The sequence below is a fragment of the Grampus griseus genome (assembly GCF_964374135.1).
Source record: "Grampus griseus genome assembly, chromosome: 10".
In the NCBI taxonomy this organism is placed as follows: domain Eukaryota; kingdom Metazoa; phylum Chordata; class Mammalia; order Artiodactyla; family Delphinidae; genus Grampus; species Grampus griseus.
The window spans coordinates 64528501-64555316 of NC_139004.1; the positions used below are offsets into that span (position 1 = coordinate 64528501).

Below are 26816 nucleotides of genomic sequence, written 5' to 3' on the forward strand. Positions count from 1 at the left end.
AAATAACAATTCATTCTGAAAGACTGAGAAAAAGCAGCATATCTAAATTAACATTTATATGCTTTTAAATGTGTACAAATAATATATTTATAGCTATAGTAGATATTTAGCTATTTCTGCCATGAACTTAGTTTGTGGTCTAACTAATCAAAACTTTCGAATCTTCTCATTAGGAATATGGAGTCTTGTCTTTGGGAAGGTACTGTAATATGGGATGGGTTAAACAGAGTACAGCCATGTGATTTTATATGCAGTTGAAAATCACCTCTATATATTGTACATAACTCTCTTTATATATGTACATGTATATATACCTAAATATATATACTGTTTAAAAAAATGGTGTGACAAAAGTTGAATGGAGAGTAGGGTGGCTGTGCTTAGACATGCAGTGTCTCTTTGGAAGGGTTAATAAACCATCTGGGAGAGGAAGTGGGGAGATGAAGGAGATAGTGCTCTCCCCTCCTAATCTTTATGAGCACGTTAACAGTAACACTCACTGGAGGTTGGTATCACAGGGGACTTCCTTTCTTCACACATTGTCTCATAATTTTTTTTTAAAGGCTGGAATAATGCCTCTACTATAGAGGCAAATCAGAAGGGGACTATGTCTAAATGAAGCTTGAGGGAATTCCCTGGTGTCCAGTGGTTAGGAATTCGCACTTTCACTGCTGAGGGCCTGTGTTCCATCCCTGGTCGGGAAACTAAGATCGCACAAGCCACGTGGTACAGCCCACCACCAAAAGAGAACACATATTACTTGCTATCTCGGCACCACTCTATTTTGTAATACACTTTTGTTCCAGCTGGTATCCATTCTGGCAATAGCCCCCAGTATTACAGGTCCAAGTTTCTCTGGTTGCATGTGGGCCCATGACTCACCATCTGCCTGATTTCCTTCTGCAGTATCCTCTCTGGCTCCTTCAGAACACAACTGAAACTCCTATCTCCTTTACAGTGGTCCCTCCTTTGGTATGTTGCTCAATCCTATGAATTAATACATCTTGTAAGAGAATGTCAGAGGTTCAGGCAGGCTTTTCATTCCCCTATTGCATCTTGTAAATCAACCTGAATCACAAGTTTGTTTTTGGACTCAGAGTAATAACGGAAGATCATCTGGCCATCCCTGACGCCAGGCCACATGACAGCTCCTTGGCCTCTTAAGGAAATGTCGCTGCCCCAGCCTCTGGTTTTAGTCAAGTGTGGTCCCAGAACTTTTAAAGGGACTCACAATTCCCTTTAAATACATTATGAAGTAGGCAGAGAGCATGGGTTCAAGATTGTTTTTATTTTCAGAGCCTGCAACAGTTGGTTACCAATGTTACTAAGCTGGTACATTCTGAAGGCCATCCCACCTCCCTTTTCAGGCATTCAACCAACAGAATCCCTACAAACAAGATTACAGACTAATTAAGATGTGTCTCAATGTGTGTGGGGGAAGAGGCCTTCTCCCCCTGCTCCCCTCCTCCCCACATACTTTTTCTAACAAGATTGTTTTATAGTCAAATGCAACTCAAACCCATAACACAGCAACCAGTCATCTCCAGTATCACTGATTCTCTCCCTGCCTGCAGAACAGGAAGCCAGGGCAAGAGGGGAGACTGAATCTGCTATATAAGAAAAACTTCGCTATACCCCAATGGAGCAAAGATGGTGAGGAAGCCAGCGCCTAAGGGTGGGGATGAGCAGGAACCAAACAGGCCTGTCTAGAATCAATCAACTCAGCCCCAGCTCCTTGGGAGGTGTTCCTTTGAGACCCCTACTTCTGTGGGATGAGATGAGGGGCAACTGGTGATGATCCATCTCTCCCTGTCCCTCAAATTAAAACATGATAAACTCAAAGTTTTACCTGCAAAATCCACCACGCCGCCTCCTGAGAAACACATTCTATAGTCATCTCTGCCAGCACCCACTCCCTTCTAATGCCCAGGGCTTCCAGCCCCTCTCCCCAACCTTGGGTGGCCCAGCCAACACTGATTTGATACTCCTTGACTCATAGAATGACTATTTTTAAAAAATTAAAATAGAAGCAATCAAAGAGTATCAGAGTAATAGAAGAAAGACACTCAATATATACTCCCTTCCCTTATCTGGCAGAGCCCCCCATCCCTGCCTGCCTACACTGGGATACCTGCTCTACCATGTTCCAACACTGACCTGGGGGTGGCCCAATGGAAGCTGCCTCAAGTGCTTTCCTGACCGTGACTCCTAGACAAGCAACATCACAGCGAGCAGGGTCACCCCAGTAGATCTCAGGGGCCTTCGAGGTAGGTCTGGGAGGTTTAGCTTATGTCCTGTAGCCAAGCCTGAGTCTGGGGCCTGCTCCCACCAGTATCTCAGTCCTTGGCTGTATATTAATAGCAGCAGCCCCAGTACTGCAGCACCTCCTGGGGGTGACAGAGTGCCTAGTTCTCTGTCCCACAACTCATGTCCTTCTTCCCCCTCCCTTTTTCTTTTTTTTTAAAAATTAAAGGCAGAGGTAGTCCCTGGGATGATAAAACCCCACCTAGGATGGCAGTATTGTAACTTAAAGCAGTTAAATAAAAGTCTCCAGGAGTTGATTACAAAAAAAGAAAGAAAAGAAAGTGACTGATGAAGTTGAATAAATTAATGATATGGGTTATCCCACAAAGACCTTTCCTTTGCAGGCCGTCTTTGGTATTTGGCCAGCAGCATTTGTGAGTCTTCTCTCCACTCGGACTCTCCTACCCCTCCCCCCTCAGGAGAGAAGGCCATTGCCCAACGAGGCCTAGGCGGCTCATCCAGCTGTGGGGGATGAGGAGTCAGAACATCTTGACTTGGTGCTTGGAACTGTGCTGTGGCACGTGACAGCCTTGGCAGACCGTCCTGTTGCAGAAGGAGGACAACTTACAGGGACAGAAGAGCCAGCAGGATGCTCTGGGCTCCAACCCTGGGAGAGTGGGAGGTAGGTTTAAGACATGGAAGCCTCAGGCCTTCTCTCCAAATGTCACATGGCTGGCCCCTTTGCTCCAGTTTCTCTGTAGCAAAGAGGGGAGGGGGGTAGGGAGGGAGGCTCAGGCTGTTGCTGTCTGGCACTGAGACCCTCAGAGCTTCTTCAGACGGCTATACATCTCTCTCTTGCTCTTTTCCCCGGCCCAGGTCCGGCTCTTGGTGCGGAACTTCTTCAGGTCTTCTTTAAAGTCCTCATGGTGCATGGGCCGGTAACTGGGGGGCTCGCAGTGAGACTGGCGGGAAGACAGGACGAAGTCAGGGCACACCTGCTTCATAAGCACACTCCTGCGTCCTCCCTGCCGGGGGCTGCAAGGCTCTGCTCAGCAGGTTCTAGGGCCCTTCTGTGTGCGGGGCAAATCCCCAGACCCCTGGCAAGAAACACCCATGACCACCAGACATCTGGGTGCAGGGGCGGCCCCCGCCCTCCAGAGAGTCCATCTTACCTGGCATTTCAGGAAGAACTCCTTATATCCGCCCTTCAGGACATATAGCTCCGGGTAATGGAGTTTGGGGTACTCGTTACCAAGCCGATCTCTCTCTCTCACATATCGGCACCTATAAAGGGGAAGGAAAGCCAAAGCATGGTTAGCTCTACACAGTGAAAGCAGTGTTCCTTACACACATCTCCCCAACTTTACCTTCATTCTTGGAAACAATCAGTGTTGACTTGTGATTTCCTGGCCACCTGTTATCTTCAGGAATAGTGTTCAGAGCCAGTGCCACTGCCTCGTATTGGCAGGTAGATGGTCTCTTCCCAAATTTTCAAGTTAAACAGCCCTAGCAACTGATCTCTGCCCAGCATCTTCCCTGCCACCACCAGCACCTAATCTTCGGTGACAGCTTCCCAGCCAGCTTCCCTCTGCATTCTCCACCCTCCACGACCAGTGTCTCTCCCTTACTTCCTTCTGAGCTTTGCTCCTGTCTCAGGGCACCTACTTGCATCCTGTACTAAAATGGACTATTGTGTAGTGTACTGTATACTCCTGTAGTTATGTGTGTGCAAATGCAGCAAAATATCACCAGTCGATGAAATCAGGGGAAGCATGCACTCTTTCTGAGCATGAAATGGTTCCAAATAAAAAGGTGGCACAAGAACTTGAACCCAGTCCCATGAGAAAAGTCTCTCTTGGAACCTCCTAGTGAAGCTGCACTGCTCCCTGCCACCTCTGTCCCTGTTTGCTCATCATTTGTCACAACCATCTTCCGTCTCTCCACTGGGACCTCCCCTGCGGCAGGTCAGTCCTGTTTGCTCACTGCTGTAACTTCATTGCCTCAATAGCCCCTGACACGTCCAGGCTGGCAGTCCTTTCTGAAGGGAACTAGCACAGATGGGCAGCTGTTTGGCCCTCCCCCTAGCTTTTTAATACCACCACTCACTTCTGACCACATTTTCAGAACCAGTCCTGTCACCATTAGTGAGAGTGTGGAAAGATGTTGTTAGAGCATCAGAGTATTATTTTAAATCTGAAGTGATGTTATTTTATTGTAATTATACTTTCATTTATTTTGGTATAAAACTTATCTTTGTAGTAAATTATAACAGGGCCTTCCTTAGTCACCAAAGTCCTAACAGAAGTTCTTATTAATAAGGGGTGGGGATGGGGGGGCAGGGGCATTTCTTTTAAACTCTAACATGGCAATAACGTGAAGGTAACATAATCCACTCCTTTGCAAACGTGGATTTGACAAGTGTTCAAGAGCATCACATCAAGTTTTGCAGAGAGGATATGACACTCTTCTGGCATTTGCATAAGGAGCAACCACACTGTACCTGAAGGATGTCACCTGAGAACAGTAGCCCCATAGGTAGAAATAAGGACAGTGGGGGAAACTGGAAGAGCCAGAGTTTAATTCAATATAAAGGAAGGCTGGACAGTAGGCCATGCCCAGCAGTAGCCAGGACTAACTCAGGAGTGAGGGTGATGAAGCAGAGGCCAGATCCTCGGGGGATGTTGCACAGGGAACACCTGTGTCACAGGCTGGACTGGGGAAGCCAGAAAGCCCTCCACGACGACTACTGTGAAACTGTTAGGGCAGCCTATAAACTACACTCCAGGAAGCTGTTCATGAAATCAACTGACTGCAAAACAGGTAAGGATTTGAGAGAATACCTGTTACACGTGAATTGATACTTTTACAAAACTAGGTATTTTCACACCATGTGTGTAGGCTAAGGCATGGAAATGACATTCGATGTGCAACAGGCGGTCCCACAAAAGCACCATGGGGGCCATGCCCTGGAGCCCACTCACATGCGAGGGCCTCGCTCAGAAGAAAACTCGCAGTGGAACACCACGATGACACGCTTGCCATCTGTAGGTACGATGGGCTTCTTGAGTAAGAAGTCTTCAACCTCCTCTTCCATGTGCAAGTTCACTGCACCCTGTGAAGGCACCAAGAGACTCATGTTTCACACTCGCAGTAATGATTCTTCGAGACTGGTCTTCAAATGGGCACCTCAAATTCTGTTATGACTGTGTGCACTGTATGAGTGGTATTTGTGAATGCCCGGGACTTTCACGGCCACGACAGTGGCAAACACTAACACTGTATTTAAAGTACCTCCTTACCGTATTTCAACACTATATTATTGGTTAAAAGATTAAAAGGGCACAACCAATTACTTTCTTCCTGGGAAAGTATGTTCCAACACCCAACTAACCAGGCAACTATAAATGTAAGAGGTATCATTAGGCTTGGCACAGACTGGGACATGTTGCCAGAGACTGGCTTCTCCTCATGGCTTCATGTCCAGGCATGGCTTAGAAGTCAGTGGGTACCATTTAGAAATGTCCCTCATGGTGATGGTGATGGTGATGGTGATGGTGTGAGGGACAGAACAGGAAGCAGTTGCCGTACAGTGTGGTAGAGATTAGTGCAGACCAGGGAACATTCTTTCAGTGCACCAGGAGTCAAATGCCTTTCACGCCCACTGCTTCTTTTTACAATTCTTATAACCAGCATGTGAGCATTATAATGAGCAGCCAGGTGTCACCTCCGCCTTTAAAAAAAAAAATCACAGATGCTGTCCAGGGCTCCTGCTATGCCTCCCACAACAGCAGGGCTCGCCCACAAGCCTCAGGAATCCATACCTTGATGTGGCCTCCCTCATATTCATATGGGTATCGGCAGTCAATGATAACAAACTCTTTAATGAGGTTGGCAAACTTGCCACTCAAAACAGACGCTATCTGTGGAGAGAGAGCCAAGGAGAATCAACTCTGGCTGCCAGGAACACGTAGATTCCATGTGTGGCAGGTTCCAAAAGGATGACTTACAATTTCTGGAGAGATGTATTTTAAATCCTGATGCTTTCCAGCAACTGTATGAAAGAGGTAACACTTACAAAAAAAGAGAGAGAAAGAGAGAGAGAGAGAGAAATACTTAGCAAATCCAAAAGCTTAAAAATGCAACATTTTTATATTGCTTGCCTTCCTGGTAAGAGTCAGCTTGAAAAAAAAACAAACAAACATTAATCTAATAGAATATGTTGGTTACTTGTCTAGCCACTTCATTAATATCCTGACATTGAATTTTCACACAGACTTATAAGGCACATTATCCCCATTCCCATATGTCAAAGCTAGGTACCTTGTCCAAGGTTAGCCAGCAAGTAAGCCAGACTTGAATACAGAAACCTCAGGTGATTTCCTTTTTCTCCCGCTTTTGTTAGGAACCCTCACCTCAGCAGCCAGACTGTGTGCAGCACATAAAGGACACAGAGAGGAATGACTTCACTGTTTACTGAGCACCTGCTATGTCCAGCATGGTGCTAGACATTGGAGGTGGAATGAGTGAGGCTGGGCCCAGCCTTGAGGGAGAAGGACGGGCACATCAGTAATTACTCACTAGGGCGGACTGGCCGAGTCAAGTGCTCACCCAATCCCGTGGCCATGTGTGGGGTCATTATGACAAACACAACCAACCACAGCTTCAATTCAGGTGCAAGCTTCTACCAGCAAGGATACACCACACCCAGGTCTTGGCTTGCTCTTCCCTTCAGACTAGAACTGTCTTCTATTTTTTAAAAATTTTATTTATTTTTTAACATCTTTATTGGAGTATAATTGCCTTACAATGGTGTGTTAATTTCTGCTGTATAACAAAGTGAATCAGCTATACGTATACATATATCCCCATATCCCCTCCCTCTTGCGTCTCCCTCCCACCCTCCCTATCCCACCCCTCTAGGTGGTCACAAAGCACCAAGCTGATCTCCCTGTGCTATGCAGCTGCTTCTCACCAGCTATCTATTTTACATTTGGTAGTATATATAAGTCTATGCCACTGTCTCACTTCGTCCCAGTTTACCCTTCCCCCTCCCTGTTGTCTTCTATTTTTAATCCACTTATTTCTCCCACCTGGTTGAAATATCTAGCCCAGATCCAAACCTTCCCCAATCGCCTAGCTGAGACTGAGACAACCCTTTTATTTCTTATTTATTTAGTTAGTTAGTTAGTTAGTTAGTTAGTTATTTTTGTGGTACGCAGGCCTCTCCCTGTTGTGGCCTCTCCCATTGCGGAGCACAGACTCCGGACGTGCAGGCTCAGCGGCCATGGCTCACGGGCCCAGCCGCTCCGCGGCATGTGGGATCTTCCCGGACCGGGGCACGAACCCGTGTCCCCTGCATCGGCAGGCGGACTCTCAACCACTGCGCCACCAGGGAAGCCCAACCCTTTTATTTCTTAGTCTGCTGCTTTCACTGCACTGATGTTTACTTCAATCTACCATGTGATACATGTGGTATATGTCTATGTGGCATGATGTCTTACTGACCGTATGTTAAGTGTTTTGAGGGAAGGAACTGTGTCTCATTTTGGAATCTTTGCCTTACACATGATAAGTGTTTCCATAAATGTTAGCTACATTAATACATAAAAGACTGGTCTGGGGACCTTCAAGTCATATGTGGCTAAACAAGCTACTACTGACACAGGAATGTGTCACATTTCACCACAGCTCAAAGGCAGCCAACCTGTATGAGGCCATCAGCAGACCATCCTCTGGACCTCCCTGAGGGCCTTTTCCCTCTAGGGCCATGCTCCTCTGGACAATGGAGAAATTTAGTCTCAATCCTGGACATTCTAAGAGGACCTTTTGATATACAGACTTATATACAGTGAGGCTAGAGGTTTATTTCTGCTTCTTTACACTTTTCTGCAGTACTGCTTTTATAATCACAAACACAGTTCCCAGAGAGCCTGGTCTTTGGGTTGGTGTCAAGGCGGCTGGTGGGTGGCTCCCTACTTGAAACCTCTGACCAGCATCAGTAAGGTCTATAGTCCCACAGAGACTGAGATACACCTGATCATGAATGTGTTTCCTTATCTTAAAACAAACTTCAAACTGCGTCCCCTTGGCGGGGTCGGGTGGGGTGGGGGGAACCCCAGGAACCACTTCAGGGAGGGAGGAAGGCTGAGGGGGGCATTTTAGGTACCCCCTGCCAATCCTGCATCACAGAGCAGTTCTGCGTGCAATTACCTTGGAGAAGTCTCCTATAAGGTCCCTTGGGTCATTATCCAAAATATTCTCAATGGTCCCTTTTGGGGAAGATACCAGGCATAAAGACTGATGTAGAATCTGTAACAAATCAAAGGTGGAGAATGAGGCCAGGCTTCTGAACAGAACTTATGAAAACATTCACCTGGAATGTGTCAGGAAGAAGAGACTGAAATGTTAACATCCATATTTAGCAAAAAGATACCTTTCTTATTTGACTGAATCTAGAGTGAAAAAAAGAATATGGGTTACTGACTAGGTATACTGTTATTTGAACTGAATTCAATTCTAACTGAACTGCTCTGAAACTTCCTTTTTTTTTTTTTTTTTTAAAAAAAAAGAAGGATTAAAATTAGGGCTAAGTCTAAAAAAAGTATTTCTTAGTTCTACCCACTGAGAAGCTCCAGGGTTGCAGTAAGTAGCCCTTAGGTCAGTGTGCTCTCTAAATAATACAGCTGACCCCTGAACAACACGGGGTTTAGGGCCACCATCTCACATCCCCGAATTCAACCAACCACAGATCATGCAGTACCACAGTATGTATTTATTGAAAAAAATCTGCGTATAAGGGGACCTTACAGTTCAAACCCATGTTGTTCAAGGGTCAACTGTATTTTCCACTAAAAGAAACCAGAGCTTTTTGATTGACTCCAGGCTGGGACAAGAAATGTACAAGATAAACCTGGAACACTTTGTCATTAGTAGCAAGGAAGCACTCATATTTCAAAGGACACATCAAAAGGGCTAATCGTGGGGAAGTAAGGATTTCTTTTATACACTTAGTGTATTTTATATTATTTATTTGGCTGCACCAGGTCTTAGTTGTGGCATGCAAACTCTTGGCTGCGGCATGTGGGATCTAGCTGCCTGACCAAGGATTGAACCTGGGCCCCCCGCATTGGGAACGTGGAGTCCTAGCCACTGGACCACCAGGGAAGTCGCAGGATTTCTTAAGCAGTACACAAAAAACACAAAACATAAAAAGACTGATAAATTAAAACATGTTTAAAAAAAAATCAAGAAATTCTGTTCATCAAAACAACAAGATTAGGTAAGAACAGGCAAGCCAGAGTGGGCAGATATGCATCCATCTCAATAAAAGATTCATCTCTGAATATATAAAGCATTCCCACAAATAAGAGACAACCCAATAGAAATATGAGCTAGAAACTTGGCTGAGTAATAGAGAAGAAAATCTAAGACCAAGAAAAATAACTATCAGGGAAATGCAAGTTAAAATCAGATACTACACACTCACCAGAATGGCTAAAGTTAAAGAGATGAACAACACCGGATACTACTGGTAAGGATGTGGAAGAACTGGAACTCTCACACACTGTTCTGAGTACAGCCAACCCTCGGTATCTGTGAGATTGGTTTCAGGACACCCAAGGATGCTCATATAAAATGACACGTAGTACAGCTAGTGCTCAGTAAGAATGCATTGCAGGGGCTTCCCTGGTGGCGCAGTGGTTGAGAGTCCGCCTGCCGATGCAGGGGACACGGGTTCGTGCCCCGGTCCGGGAAGATCCCACATGCCGCGGAGCGGCTAGGACCGTGAGCCACGGCCGCTGGGCCTGCGCGTCCGGGGCCTGTGCTCCGCAACGGGAGAGGCCACAACGGTGAGAGGCCTGCATACCACAAAAAAAAAAAAAAAAAAAGAATGCATTGCAAAGTTGGTTAAATCCATGGATGCGGAGCCCCCAGATACGGAGGGCTGACTGGACAACCACTTTGGAAAGCTATATGGCAGTGTCTGCTAAAGCTAAACACATGCCTAGCCTAGGACCCAGCAAGTCCACAAGAAAAGTTAAAGTGCATGTTTACAAAATAAATTGTATAAATACCATCAACTAGTATTTGACAAGGGAGCCAAGAATGCTCAATGAAGAGAAGATCAGTCTTCTCTATAATAAATCATGCTGGAAAAACGGAATATAAACATGTGAAAGAATGAAATTAGACCCCTATCTTACACTACTCACAAAAAATAACTTGAAATGGCTTAAAGACTTAAATGTGAGACAGGAAACCATAAAACTCCTAGAAGAAAACACAGGAAAAAAGCTCCTTGACATGAGTCTTGGCAATGACTTTTTTAGATTTGACCCCTAAGGCACAAGCAACAAAATAAAAAATAATTGAGACTACATCACACTAAAAAGCTTCTGCCCATTAAAAGAAATCAACAAAATGCAAAGACAACCTATAGAATTGGAAAAAATATTTGCAAAATATATTATCTGATAAGGGGTTAATATCCAAAATATATAAGGAATCCATACAACTTAATAGCGAAAAAACAATCTTTTTTTTAACATCTTTATTGGAGTGTAATTGCTTTATAATGTTGTGTTAGTTTCTGCTGTACAACGAAGTGAATCAGCTATAGGTATACATATATCCCCATATCCCCTCCCTCTTGCATCTCCCTCCTACCCTCCCTATCCCACCCCTCCAGGCGATCACAAAGCACCGAGCTGATCTCCCTGGGCTATACAGCTGCTTCCCACTAGCTATCTATTTTACATTTGGTAGTGTATATATGTCAATGCTTCTCTCTCACTACATCCCAGCTTATCCTTCCCCTCCCCGTGTCCTCAAGTCCATTCTCTACGTCTGCATCTTTAAAATAATCTGGTTTTAAAAAGTAGGCAAAGGACCTGAATAGACATTTCCCTAAAGATACACAAATGGTCAACAGGTACATGAAAAGATTATCAATATCACTAATCGTTTAGGGAAATGAAAATCAAACTGTTGTACAATGAGATATCACTTCATGACTATAAGAATGGCTATCATCGAAAAGAAAAGATGGGGACTTCCCTGGTGGTGCAGTGGTTAAGAATCCGCCTGCCAGTGCAGGGTACATGGGTTCGAACCCTGGTCCGGGAAGAACACACATGCCGCAGAGCAACTAAGCCCATGTGCCACAACTACTAAGCCTGCGCTCTAGAGCCTGAAAGCCACAACTACTGAAGCCTGTGGGCCTAGAGCCTGTGCTCTGCAACAAGAGAAGTTACCGCAATGAGAAGCCCGAGCACCACAATGAAGAGTAGCCCCCACTCGACGCAACTAGAGAAAGCCTGCGCGCATCAACAAAGACCCAACGGAGCCATAAGTAAATAAATAAAAATGAAAAAAAAAAGAGGGAACTCCCTGGCGGTCCAGTGGTTAGGACTCCACACTTTCACTTTGGGGGTCCGGGTTCAATCCCTTGTCGGGAACTAAGATCCCGCAGTCCCCATGGTGATGCCAAAAACAAACAACAACAACAACAACAAAAACAAGAAACAAATGTTGGCAAAGATGTGAAGAAAAGGGAACCTTTGTACAATATTGGTGGGAATGTAAAGTGGGATGGCCACTATGGGAAACAGTATGGACGTTCCTCAAAAAAATTGAAAATAGGGACTTCCCTGGAGGTCTAGTGGTTAAGAATCTGCGCTTCCAATGCAGGGGGCATGGGTTTGATCCCTGGTCAAGGAACTAACAGCCCACCTGCCGTGCAGTGCAGCAAGCAGACAAAAAAGAAAAAAAAAAAATCAAAAACAGAACTAACTAGGAGCCAACAATTCCACATCTGGGAATATATTAGAAGGAAACGAAAACACTATGTCAAAGAGATATCTGCACCCCCATGTTTAGAGCAGCATTCTTTATAATATTCAAGAAATGGAAATAACCTAAGTGTTCATTGACGGATGAATGGATAACAAAGTTGTGATACACACACACACACACACACACACACACACACAATGGATTATTACTCAGCCATACAAAAAGAAGGCAATCCTGCCATTTGCGACAACATGGATGGACCTTGAGGGCATTATGCCAAGTGAAACTGAAATAAGTCAGACAGAGAAAGACAAATAACTATATGACATCACTTATATGGGGAATGAAAAAACTTAAAAAACACAATACAAACCATCACCACAACCACCAAAACAAAAACCAAACTCATAGAAAAAGAGATCAGATTTGTGGTTACCAGAGGCAGGCAGTGGGGGAGGGGGATTGGATGAAGGTGGTCAAAACGTACAAACTTCCAGTTATAATATAAATAAGTACCAGGGATGTAATGTACAACATGATGACTACAGTTAAGCCTGCTGTATGGTATATATGAAAGTTGTTGAGAATAAATCCTAAGAGTTCTCATCACAAGGAAATAAAAGAACTAAAATACCTAGAACTAATTGACAATGAAAAACACTACAATCAAAGTTGTGAGACAAACCTAAAGTAGTGGGAAATTTATATATCTACATAGAACAGGACACAAGAAAAATTAAAACTAACATCAAGGAAAAAAATTTATGGCCCTACTCCATGGCCCAACAAGTAGGGAGCTTAGACTTCCACCCCTGCCCAGCTGTACTTAAGTGTCCCAATCTCTACTCCACTGGGATGGTGTCTGCGGAGGCCTAGAAGGGAGCCTGAACTCCCAATCCTGCCCAGCAAACATGAGGCTTGCCCCACCCTAGGTGGCATATCAAGGGAACCTGAACTTCCATCCCCACCTTCCTGCAGTACCAGAGGACTGACTGCTAAAACAGAAGAGTTACATAGCCTCATAATATCCAAAGAATATAGATATAACTGAAAAATCACTTGTCATACCAAGAACCAGGAAAATCTCAGCTTGAATAGGAAACAATAATCAACAGAAAGCCACACCAGAAACAGACGTTGGAATTGCCTGACAAGGATTTTAAAGTAGCCATTATAAAAATGCTTCAACAGGCAATTATGAACATGATTGAAACAAATGAGAAACAAGAACAGCAAGTCTCAGCAAAGAAAAAGAATCAAATGGACATTTTAGAACTGAAAGATACAATATCACAGTCCTTGAGCAAAAAAGAACCTGCATAACTAACCTCCTGGGGCTTCTTTGGACTAGCTGCCTCTTCGGGACTGGCCCCAGCCACGCTCTTCCTCCGCTTCCTATTTCCACGTGGGGACTCCTCTTGCGATCGGTCTGGTCTTTTCAACGTTGACGGGATGGTGGAGCTACACGTGGAAGGGGAGTCAAACAGCTTGCAACGATTGCCCTTGGTGGGGGTGGGGGGGGGAAAGAGACCCATTTAATGTATTTCATTAACATACACTCACTTGAATGGTAAAGAGAATAGATCAAGGACTTCCTGGGATGGTTTAAGATTGATCCATCCTAAATTAGGAAACAGACACTGTCCATTTATCTAGTCCCTGGCACATTGTAGACACCAAGTCCCTGGTGTTCAATGAACATGTTCTAAAGCTGACATTATATGGAAATGAGGAAGACTATCCATGCCCTCAAAAGCCTACTGTCTGCACAGGGTCCTAAGCGTCAAATAACTGTTACCTTCCAGCCAGGGACACATTTTTGGCTTCCTCTTCCCTTCTAGTTTATTACTTGCACTTTGCTGGAACAGCTTGAACAGGCTTTAACAGCCCACCTTAATCCAGAAGGGTGTGCGGTAGCTGGATTATACTATAAATCAGAGCCAGTTAAGGTGGTAAAATAGAGTTGAGTCTAAGTTTGCAGGGGGCAGGGGTGCCTTCAAAACTGTGTTCAAAAGTCCTTCTCTCTACTTGTTTGTTTTCTTTCTGGATTGTACCAAAGCTTTTTTTTTTTTTTTTGTGGTACGCAGGCCTCTCACTGTTTTGGCATCTCCCGTTGCGGAGCACAGGCTCCGGACACGCAGGCTCAGCGGCCATGGCTCATGGGCCCAGCCGCTCCGCGGCATGTGGGATCTTCCCAGACCAGGGCACGAACCCGTGTCCCCTGCATCGGCAGGTGGACTCTCAACCACTGCGCAACCAGGGAATCCCTGTACCAGAGCATTTTAACTCAAGACTTACAAAGCCAAAGGAAATACACGAAGATGTGCTATAGTACTTGATCTTTTAAAGACTAATTTCTCAGAGTCTGAGGGCAGCCCACCTGACTAGGGGTAAAGACAGTCTGACTTCAGCTCTCTAAACTCATCTCAGCCCGTTCACAACTCAGTGTTCCTTGGCAGGGCTTTTCCTTCTGTGCTGAATGCCCTTTCATACCCTGTAAACCACTCCCTTTCAAGCTGATACTAAAATTTCAGTGTTGCCTCTTCTTTGAAATGTTCCTGATAGTCACCCAGCAAGTGTGTCACTCCCACACTGGCTCTCCTAGAGACCAAGGATTTTCCCCTTATTTTTCTGAAGTTTATTTTAACAGTATGTTGTTCAGAAAAGCAAGGTCAGTTTTGTCTTGTTGTTGTTTTTTACCTAAGAGAGCTGGAAGCATTTTTGGGAAGAGGGCTTACTGCTTTCAATAGGATCTCAGAGGAACTGTAAGCTCCTCAAGGGCAGAAACCTCAGTGCCAACTCAGCCCCTGGCAATTGTGAGTCTACTATGTTTGTGAAAGGAAACCCCCCACTGTGAAGGGCCCACACATACTATTCATGATTTTTAAATCCAACTTATAAAACTGATAGCCATTTCCTAAGCATTCTCACACTGTATATAATTTTGTCTTTCAAAAGGACCTAGTACATTTCATCATAACATTTGTACTGGGGTAGCCTATTCCCTCAGAGCTTTGCACATTAATCTACTATAATGTGTAAGTGGCTTCAAGACTGTAGTTCATTTGTTCCATATTTATAGTTCAGGGACACTGATACTTAAAAATATACTTATCAGGGCTTCCCTGGTGGCACAGTGGTTGAGAGTCCGCCTGCCGATGCAGGGGACACGGGTTCGTGCCCCGGTCCGGGAAGATCCCACATGACGCAGAGCAGCTGGGCCTGTGAGCCATGGCCGCTGAGCCTGCACGTCCGGAGCCTGTGCTCCGTGACGGAAAAGGCCACAACAGTGAGAGGCCCGCGTACCACACACACACACAAAAAATATATATATATACACACACATATACTTATCAATTTATATGTATACCTAAGGGTGTGTAACTGTATTTGTATTGTGATACTATCTCACTTTCCCTAGGTGTTTGCATAAATGAGGATATGTTCCTGTACAGGCACAGCCTTGCGTCTGACTGTTTGAAAGTGTCCCTGATGGAAACAGAAGCCTACAGTCTATATAGATAGGTGGGTATTTAAAAAAAAAAAAATATATATATATATATATGTAGATAGAGAGAGAGAGAGACAGAGACAGAGAGAGAGAGAGAGATTTTGTGAGTTACTGTTGTTTGCCAAGTGTGCTGATGCTAAGGAATGTAAATAAATGAGAATGATATAAAAAAGTAATAAACAAACAACAACAAAAAAGTAAACAGTCTTCAGACTAAAGGCTTCAGATTGAGAAGGTTTTTTCAGGGAATTCCCTGGCAGTCTAGTGGTTAGGATTCGGCGCTTTCAATCCCTGGTTGGGGAACTAAGATCTTGCGAGCCGTGCAGCGAGGCCAAAAAAAAAAAAGACTAATTAATTCCTCTTCAAATGAAGCCTTTCTGTCCCAACTTATTCAACCAGTCCATAATATCTATCACAGTCTGAGTCTCCTCCTTCTACTGGGTGTTCTCTGAATGTGCTCCAGTCTCTCCACATTCTCTCAGCTGTGGAAAGTAAAACAAAACGGTAGTCCAGTGTGTCCTCTCCTTCCCCATCAGAACAGGGCAGGGCTAACATCTCCTTTTTCTGTTCTGGGCCAGGGTTCTCCAGTCAACACTCCTAAGGAAGGATAGCGCTATCTGCTACAGAGCCATCGGCTGGGTGGGTACAGATGGTACCTGTAGCAGAAGTCTTTCTATTCCTGCTGCCTGAGATCAAATTCCTTGTCAGATACAAACTGCTCACCCACGAAGCTGTCAGTTAAAATCTAAGCTGATACCAAATCTGACAGAGTTTGAGAATAACTGAGTCTCTTAAATTCAGTTTAGCAGATATTTTCCAGCACTATCCAGTGATCTTAAAGAAGTTAATAGAGAGGTCAGAGTTGTATAGAAAAGACATTAACTGACCAAGAACAGTTGAGATGAACTAGAAATTATAAAAACAAGAACTGCATGCATTTTATATTACCCAGACTTCCTCACACTCCAATGAGGACAAAAACAAAAACAAAAACAACTCCAAACAAACTTGAAAAAACAGTGTGCATTAACACCAGGAAACACTAGCGACCAGTCAAGGGAAAGGCCCATAGACCCAACCACAGAATCTCAAAAGAAACAATTTTGATTCCTGTGGCTCCCTCTAGACACACTGGGACTTACCAAGTTTGTAGTTCTTCTCATGACAAGGGGAGCTGTCCAGAGGCTTGCCATGCAGGACGGGGTCTCTTCATCATTCTAAACAAAGAAAAACTGCGTCACAAAGGTCCAGCAGAGACAACATTAATTTAAATGCTTTAGAATTCTTCCTGCAGAATACCAGAAAGACCTGGATAGGAAGCATTCTAATGTTCACCCCCTTCCCCGTCCCCAACATTTTAAGGTCAGAAAAGAGTAACACTTAACAGTCCCGTTATCTGAGCATAGCTAAAGGTATGCCCCTGAGGGACCGTGAGGAGGCACCCTGTTCTCCTCAGCTTTACGCCACGTGGCAGCTATTCTTCCACTGTTCCTGATTCATATCTCTTGCCAGAAAAATGGATTGTCAGCTCCTTCAGGGTAAGAAGAATCACATCAGTGTCTTCTTTTGAACTCCTCCATAGGATTTAATCAGGCTAGAAGCAGAGTCTCAATAAATTCCCAACAAATGAATAAAAATATCCGCCAGTTGGGGGATCACTGTTCCTTTTCAGATGACTTCTCTCCAGGGTAGTCAGTAAAATGGATGGGAAAACACACACACATAGTACCTTCAGATTCTCTCCATCGAGAAGATCCATGAAGCCATCATCCTCATCAGACAAAGTGGCAGTCACAGGGGAGTGGGGCATAAAAAAAGGAGTGAAATGCCCTGGTTCACTGCCATCTCTTTCATTTGAGGAAAGCTACAAGACAGAATTCATGGCTTGTTAATAAATAATTAGCTTTGACTTCCTTGGATGGGTCACTAGTTTTTATGAGGAAAACATATTTTTTGTAAGAAGTTTTAGCAGCTCTAATCAAAGGAAAATGAAACCTAAGATTATAAATGAATTGATGTCCACACACAGTTCTGAGTAGAGTCAGGCCAAGTAGCCTTCACAAAGAACACTCCCCAGGAGCAATTCACCTTACAGTGAGATCTGGGGCTAGCCTCTTGTGAAGGGCAAGGTTTGTTTTTTCTGAGGATCATAATTGGTGAACAGGGATCAGCATGGGGGTTGTGACAAAGTGATAATCTGCTAAAATGAGGAAGGGTGAGAAGATACCAAGTCTCTATGGAAACCACAGAATGGACTAGAGAATGCTTCTGTAACTCCAGTTCTGACAGAGGGATATAAAGTCAAGAAAGTTCTAGAAAGTCCATCCTAGGGACTTCTCTGGTGGTCCAGTGGTTAAGAATCCACCTTCCAATGCAGGGGACACAGGTTCGATCCCTGGTTGGGGAACTAAGATCCCACATGCCATGGGGCAACTAAGCCAGAACGCCACAACTAGAGAGCCCACGTGTCGCCAACTACAGAGCCCACGTGCTCTGGAGCCCATGTGCTGCAACTAGAGAGAAGCCTGCGAGCTGCAACGAAAGATCCCGCATGCCGCAACAAAGAAAGTCCATCCTAGACTTGGAACTGGAATTTAAATGACAGTTGCTCACTTTTAACTGAGGAATTACTTGTGCCAGACACTAGGATATAACCTTTTATGTATAATCCCATTTAAGCCTCACAATACACTAAGGGTAGTTAATCCTGTTCTTTTTATTTAACGAATCAGGAAACCAATGCTTAAGAGAGGTTACCAAGGTCACACAGCTCACCTGTTTGACCACAAAGCCCAAGCTTTTCTCCCCACTATACTCTCCCTAAGAGAGACCATTCCTGGAGTCAAAATATAGAGTATATCTCATTAAGCAACACTATCTTGTTTTTCAGGTAAAACCCCCATTATAAAATGAATATATATTTAGTATAGAAAATTTATAAAAACCACTCAAAAATCTACCATCTAGAGATAAACACTGCTAATAAAAACATTGATGATAATGAATTATTTCTTTTCCAGGCACTTCCCAAAGCCAGGAAAAAAGTTCAGAGATAAGATTTTTTTCTCTCCCATAGCAACGAATCTCTTTGGGGTATGAATGCATTAATCCTCAAGCAGCCCTCTGGTTTTCTGAGTAGATACCTCACCTAGGGGTCCTCTCTGCAGTTGGCCTACTCTGGTTCAGGCACTAGCTTTGCTTCACAATATAAAACAAGTTCTGGGTTGCCTCTCATCCTCCACAAGTGTACCTGAGCACACCCTGGGCACACTGCCAGTTTTTCAGCCAGCAGAGCCTAGGAGCAGGTAACTCTATCATGGGGCAGCACCCACTGAAGGCTCACCCTATGGTATAATACCAATTTCTGTAACCCAGCTTCTGGCGTTCCCAGGTGCAGATATGCTATAGAAAATGACAATCTCTGGACAGGACCTAATTCTTCCTCCATGATTCCTGCACCAAGGAGCCATTATGAGGAAATATAGATGGTGCTTAAAGACTAAAAGCAAGGATACAAAAGAACTACCCTCTGGGACTTCCCTGGTGGTCCAGTGGTTAAGAATCCGCCTTCTAATGCAGGGGACTCAGGCCCAATCCCTGGTCCGGGAACTAAGATCCCACATGCCACAGGGCAACTAACCCCGTACGCTCTAGAGCCCGCGTGCCATAACTAGAGAGCTCGCGTGCTACAACTACTGAGCTCGCACACTCTGGAGCCCGTTTACCACAACTAGAGAGCCCACGTGCCACAACTAGAGAGTCTGTGCGCTGCAAATACTGAGCCCGCACGCCACAACTAGAGAGAAGCCCCATGTACCGCAACAAAAGATCCCACATGCCACAACAAAGATACTACCCGCCTCAACTAAGACCCAATGCAGCCAAATGAATAAATAAATATTTTTAAAAGAAAGAAGAAAGAAATACCCTCTGACATGATCAAAAGCCAAACCATTGCGCTTAGCACTGGCTTTCTTTCAGTTTGTACCCTCAGCACCTACAATTAGGGATGGCCAAGTGATTACAGGAAACCCTGGTGCTGTGTTCTTCAGGTGTACACTAGAGATATTTAGTTTTGGATACCCAGCTCTCAGAGGGTTACTGTGTACTTGGGAATCAGCAGACTGTTTAATTCTGGTCTTCATTTATCTGTGTCCTTTGGCAAATCACCCAACCTCCCTGACCATACTTTCCCAATCTGTAAAGTGGGGTAATTCCAGCTACTTCACAGGCTTATGAAGATTAAAGACAGGAGAACATAAATTGCTTTGTGCAAATGCTAGACAGAGTAGTGATACTAGCTGAACCTGAACCTCAGACCTTAAGCCAGACTGGAAAGCTGTATTTTCAGATGCAAGTTCCCAGGAAAACCTGGAAACCAAATGTGGTCATTTTGCTCAAGCTGGGCCTCTCTAGTCCATAGCTATCTGTCAGATCATCAGTAGGAAATTAGGAAGTAATGACAGTCTCTGGCAAGTAAATAACTGTGGGACAAGTGGCCCCAAATACTGTCAAGTAGCCTGATAGGCAATGGGTTCACTGGTATACATAATAGTTCTTAATAAACCAAGTTTGGAAGAAGACAAGTGCTCTCTTCAAACAAAATCATTCTGGGAAGTACCTCTCAGCATTCAGGACGCATCGTAAAAGACAAGTTTGAAGTAAGACATACAATCCCACCATACATACATTCAGAAGAATGACCCAGGACGCCTGCAGAATTCCCATAATTGACAAGGTCAAATATTCCTTGCTCAAGTCCAATATTTCAAACATATCACCTCTCACTTCTGCTTCTGCCTGTCTGCTCTCCAGACACAGCAGAAACACGAAAAATGTGAGTCTAGTTTCAAAAAACAAAGTCAAGGTAAAGACAGCAAGAGCTACTGCTTCAACTCTAGGTTAAAGAGGGTGCTTTCATCTCTTCCCATTAGAAACTCCCAGGACTATGAAAGCCAGAGCACGTACCATCCGAGCTGGGGCAGAGTTCTGCCTCTGTGTGAAGAGATCTTTACCCTCCTGCAGTCCATGAGCATGCAGGCAACCTCGAGATGCAGGTCTTACTGGCTTCTTAAACTCAAAGGCTTCCTGCAAGACGGTATAAATTGAGACATCATCCACTGTCTATGAAAACCAGCTCTAGGGTCTCAGCTATAGCTTCAGGAAACAAGCAAGGGAGTGGGTATTGATCACCTGCCTCCAAACCCATTTCTGATCTAATTCCAATACTGGATCTGTGTAATTAAGAATTTCAAAGATTCTGTCAAAAGCTAACTTCTAATACAGCACTTTTTTCTCTTACCACAAACACTTTATTTCCTAATAAACACATGAGTATCTGCCAGGTACACAAAACACTGTAAGTTAAAAACTAAATCAACAACTGTCTATCAACTATACTTCAATTAAAAAAAAAAACTTTCTAGGGCTTCCCTGGTGGCACAGTGGTTGAGAGTCTGCCTGCCGATGCGGGGGACACAGGTTCATGCCCCGGGCCGGGAAGATCCCACATGCCGCGGAGCGGCTGCGCCCGTGAGCCATGGCCGCTGAGCCTGCGCGTCCGGAGCCTGTTGCTCCGCAACGGGAGAAGCCACAACAGTGAGAGGCCCGCGTATCGCAAATAAAAAAAACTTTCTAAAATCGAAAGCAATTTCATTTCAATATAATTGAATAGGAATAAAAACTTTTCAGTCTAAACTTAAAAGAGGGCTTTATATTTTCCATCTTCTTCCTACCAATAGGAGATAATTAAGTGGAAAACACTTAAAAGTTACTGCTTTCCATACTAAAAGCAATGGGGAAAAAAACTAACGACAACATAATGACTATAGCTAACACTTCTGGATGATAAGAGAGTAAATCCTAGGAGTCCTCATCACAAGGAGAAAAGTTTCCCCTTTTCCTTTCTTTTCCTTTTATTGTATCTATATGAGAAGATGGATGTTAGTTGAACCTACTGTGGTAATCATTTCACAATACATGTAAATCAAGCCATCATACTGTATGCCTTAACTTTACAGTGATAAATGTCAATTATTTCTCAATAAAACGAGAAAAAAAAAACCAAAAACTGTTCTGGTTTATTCAACCACTTGGATGAATCTCACATAATGTTGAGTGAAAGCCAGAAGTGATAGAATACATACTGTATGATTTCATTTACTTAAAGTTTAATAGCACTAATAATTCCCCTACCCTAAAATATCCACTGAAGAACTTGTTAAGCACAGCTAACATCACAGAGTATTTACATGCCCATACAGTGCTTTCAGTGCATTAGCTCATTTATCCATCCGATCATCCCCACTTTAGAGATGAGGAAACTAGGCCCATAGGTTAAGTGATGTGCCGAAGATCTGGCTTCATAACCCGACTGGACAACTCCAGAGCAAGAGCTCTTTAACCTATGCTGTTTCCCCTCCAGAATGAAGCTCTAAGCAGGCAACCCTGGGAGAAGCCAACCTGGGGTTGTGGGGAGAGAGACCAGGCATGAGTACAATAGCATTAGACTGTTTGGTTAAATGTACTACACAGAGGGAGACGTAGTGTTCTAAGCACTCAAGGCAGGAACTCATTTCTGTATCTCCCTCAGGACATCTTGCAAGTTGCCAAAGGAATCACTGGGAGAGTTCATGGAAGCAGTAGGTTCTGGAAGTATTAAGTCTGGAAGATTATAAGAAGTATGATATGGAAATAAATAGATATGGAAATACAGTGAGAAAGAAGACTGGGAAAGCTGAGCTGATTCACTGAACTCTTTTGGTGCCTACTCTGTGCAAGGGGCCCCGCCAGGTGTGAGAAAAGCCAGGCCAGGACGTTCTTGGACTTTTGGCTGCACCACCCCAACTCACCTTCTAAGCTACCATTTCAGTTACTCTGAGATCCCCTGGGACTTGTTGGCTCTGTTCTTTCAAATACTGTCAAGAAGCATTTCCCTAAACTTCTAACTCATCCCAGGGTCAGCACAAAGAGGCAAGGAAGGCCTGGCCAGACCCTTCCAGATAAAGTGTTCATGGATATAATTCCTACTCAGAGCTACCTTCTGAGCAACTCCTACCTGCCAGGAACCATTTGAAATGCTTTATCTACATTATCCTTATTTAATTCCTACAATAATCCTACAAGGGACTGTTACTCCTATTTCACAAAGAAACAAAGAAGGCTAAAAAAAAGCCAAGGTCACAGCCAGCAAGCAGTAGGATTCAAATCTAAGTTTTTCTGACTACAAAGACCATCATGACTTTGGTGAAGGTTTAGTCTCCCAGGAAGCAGCCAGCCCAGCTACTTCTCCATAAGCCATGAACACTTGTGGGTTTGACCTGTGCCCCCAGGTGAGTAGATTAACGCCACACTCACGTTTTCCTTGTTCTCATCCTGGTCAATTAGCTGAAAGACATCATGGTCAAGAGAATCAGAATGGCTCCTCTTCAGAGCTGGGCTACACCCCAAGAGCTTCTGCTATTAAAGTGAAAAGAGGAATTAGGGTACATAAATGAAAATTCAATGGAAACTCAGTTCTAAAAGAAAAAAACATATGGTGGTGGTGGGTTGGGGAGACCTAGCCCCTCATACACTGCAGTGGGTAACCAGTAAATGTGCCTAGGGCTCCACCTTGAGAACACAAGATAGAAGTTCCCACTACATGGATTTACACCTAACTTCACAACGTCTACAGCCCTCTCAGCAAGGACTTAGGTACCAAATCAACCCCAAAATAACATCACTTACATAAAAAGAACCCCCTTCCTGGTTGGATAAAACTCTAATAGTTAGAGATGGAAGAAAAAGCCCTCAAGAAGTAGCCATTATTGAAGTTGCTTTAGGTAGAGTGTTTTGAATGTTTATGAGACAAAGTAAGGAAAAGCAGTCTGTATAAATTAAGGTCTACTATCAAGGTTATACTGGTAGCTAAGGGGCAGATAATAGGTATTGGCTCAAAATAAACAAGGGAACTAACTTACAGGCAGAGAATTTATTCTCCTCATGGGATTTTCAAGGCTGTAATGAAATCAGAAAGTAAATAATGAGAATAAAGCAAGTAAAGAGGTATACATATTAGCAGATGCAAACCTATAGTTTGGTGGGGTGAGGGGAGAGTCAAACATTCCCATTTTAGGCAAGATGGAAAAATAGATTTCTGAAGCTGTCCTGTTCTCATAAGCATCTCCACCGCTGGGCTTCTAGTGAAAAAAGCAAGCCCAGGTCTTCTCTTAAAATATACACGTTCTAGGGCTTCTCTGGTGGCACAGTGGTTGAGAGGCTGCCTGCCGATGCAGGGGACACGGGTTCGGGCCCCGGTCCGGGAGGATCCCACATGCCACGGAGTGGTTGGGCCTGTGAGCCATGGCCGCTGGGCCTGAGCGTCCAGAGCCTGTGCTCCGCAACGGGAGAGGCCACAACAGTGAGAGGCCCGCGTACCACAAAAAAATAAATAAAGTTTTTCTAAACACAAATATTTAAAAGCAGTGAATACGTACTTTTCTTTACTATCCAAGGGCCCAGGAGAATCCAGACAGAAGCCTGTGGGAAATTCAAACAAACAAACAAAACACCTCTCAGGATTTAATACATGATGCACCACTTTGTCATTGAAATAAATAAATAAAACTACTAGTACTGTTTCTTTAAGGCCATCAACAAAGGCTCATGGCTTGGACTTTTGACAGAATTGAAGTTGAGTCTCCATGATTGCCAAAACTTTTGTAAAAGTCTGAATATTTTCATAGTATATCTACTCATCCTTTCCTACTTGCAAATAGCATCATGGAAAACAGGATTTGAGGAGAGTGAATTAAACCAAACCTCGTGACTTATTTACAAAACAGAAACAGACTCACAGATGTAGAAAACAAATTTATGTTACCAAAGGGGGAGAGGAGGTGGAGGGGATAAATTAGGAGTTTAGGATTAGCAGATACAAACTACTACATATAAAATAGATAAACACCAAGGTCCTACTGTATAGCACAGGGAACGATATATATTCAGTATCTTGTAATAACCTATAATGAAAAAGAACTATATATATGTATAACTAAATCACTTTGCTGTACACCAGAAACTAACACAACATTGTAAATCAACTATACTTCAATCAAAATAGAAAAAAGTTCCTAAACCAAACCTCATGATTGCTTCGTTATTCAGATAGAGGTTACCCAGGCTAACTTTCTGTGAGTTCCAACCACGGAAAGAATAGGTACCTGTTTTCTGGAATAGTTTTGGTTTCAAATATCTTATATCCTGTCAGATCATATGCACAACTCAGCGGGTTGGAAAATACAATTATGTTCTCTGACAAGCAAGGCAAGTATTTATTGCCTTCAACAAAATAACATAAAGTGAGGTGCTCAACTCACCAACGGCAGCAGAATAGAGGAGACACTGCTCAGCATGGCCCAGAGCCACCAGGGCCTGCCTAGCGCACACCTTTCCTCCACGATGTCTAAATAATCGTACAGGAAGTTAGGTGTTACTGCTCCTGACATTCTCCCTTGCCAAACTGCCACAATCCTATCCCTGGTTCTTAAGAAGCCTACATTTTAAGACTTTTGCTCTTGCAGTTCCCTAACCTAAAGCATCTGTGCAAATATACCTTGCAGTAACATGAACTTATGGATTACAATAAAATGCACTGGCACAGTTTCTCCATAGCAGGCTCACTGAAATAATTTCATTATATATCCAATAATTTACTCAGCATTTTAACCAATAAGATTTCCTGAATGCCACGTAGAGTGGTATGGTTAATTTCACACTATTACTCATCCTCAACACCAAGCACAAACCACCTCCCTGTGGCCACTTGACACGTTTCTTCTCTTCATAAACTGCCACAGGGGCTCCTTTGTACTGTTGTTAAGGGTGTTTGTAACTCAATGCCGGACTTTTCTGTTTACTATCTCAACTCACCAAACTAAGTTTCTAGGTGAAAGCGCACATTTCAGCAAATTCCAAGTATTGCTTCCCACACGGCAGACACATGATAAAAATGTTTAAGACTAAAAGAATACCTGAATCAGTTGATTCGGAGGAGCCCATTCTCTGCAGACAGCTATTCCTCACCTCCAGGGGCTGTTCATACTCACTGAAACCAAGAAAAGTAACACTCTCTATAGCTCTAGGACATAATTAAAAGGTTACATACAGGAGACAGGCCATGACATGGCAAGTTGCCATGCTGCCATCAACCATCATTACTTTCAGACCACACCACAGAACACTTGGCCACCCAGAACACCCAGTTAGCACTTGAGCATAAAAGGAGATGAGAAAAGAGTGGGTTAGCATGGTCTGGGTCACACTATAGGACAGGACGACAAAGAAGACTATTGGAGTATTTCCTGAAATGAGAGCATGTGTTCTAGGTACTGAGCTAGGAGCAGGGGTGAATAGGACCAGTTCCTGCTTTTCAGAGATTGGAAAAGACATGTGCTTATTTAGAAAATGTGACGTCCAAGATTGAAGAGAAAGCAGTTTCACCAGAAAAACGGTGGGATGCATTTTTTGCAATAAGGAAAACAGCAGGGAAATTTGTGGCATGGAAAGTTGAATAAAAAGACCTGGTCTTAGGAAAGCATCGGGGTGGACATCAGGAAGGTGCACGGGGCGAGGGATTGCGACGATTTTGCAAACGCCAGGAAAGAAAATGCCACGTCCCTTTGCTGAAAAGGAAACAAAGCTCACAGGATACTAAGCTCCTACGAGGTGGCTCAGCAAAGGGTGGAAGTGAGCGCCTAGGAGGGCCTGCTCTTCCCGCGTGGAGGGAGATTTCAAAGAGCTTCCTGGAATAGGGACAGAAGAGCACAGGGCAATCCGAAAGGGGTGGCGAAGGTGGGGAGTCGGGGCAGACCCACCCCCTACCGGGCCCGGCTCGGGGCTGAGAGCGGCCCTAGAGGGTCCGAACGGCCTCTCCCGCCCAACATTCGGCCTGGGGGGGGGGCGGGTGCACATGGCGGGCCCCCGCCGGTGGGGCCGCCCCCAAGCGGCGGACAGGCAGGTCTCGCTCTTCTCCCGGCCGGTTTCCCGGCCCGATCTACCCGAAAGCCGTCTGGGAGGCCAGCGGCCTGAGGCACCGCTCTTCGGTCCCTCCTCACCTGCCCAGTCCTTGCAGCTGGTCCATGGTGACCGTCAGGCTGGTGACAGGCGACAGGCCCCCGGCGGCTGGCGTGCTGAACAGCGCCTTCACGACGGGCTGCGGTGCGGGAGGGGGGCTGCAGGCGAAGAGCAGGCGGCGGCGGTGCGGGGGCTCCGGGCCCAGTTCCAT

General features: G+C 44.4%; 1 protein-coding gene across 1 annotated transcript; it reads right to left on the reverse strand.

Moving 5' to 3' along the window:
• Positions 1-1276: 1276 nt before the first annotated feature.
• CDC25A (cell division cycle 25A) lies at positions 1277-26816 on the reverse strand (the record flags this gene model as incomplete). Its single annotated transcript, XM_082664209.1, has 15 exons — positions 1277-3206; positions 3417-3528; positions 5226-5356; positions 6066-6164; positions 6252-6314; positions 8455-8553; positions 13368-13541; positions 16693-16767; positions 17280-17414; positions 20519-20638; positions 22907-23008; positions 23512-23548; positions 24028-24070; positions 25564-25637; positions 26647-26816. 15 exons carry the CDS (start codon positions 26814-26816, stop codon positions 3066-3068), a joined length of 1575 nt encoding a protein of 524 aa, XP_082520335.1. The 3' UTR covers positions 1277-3065.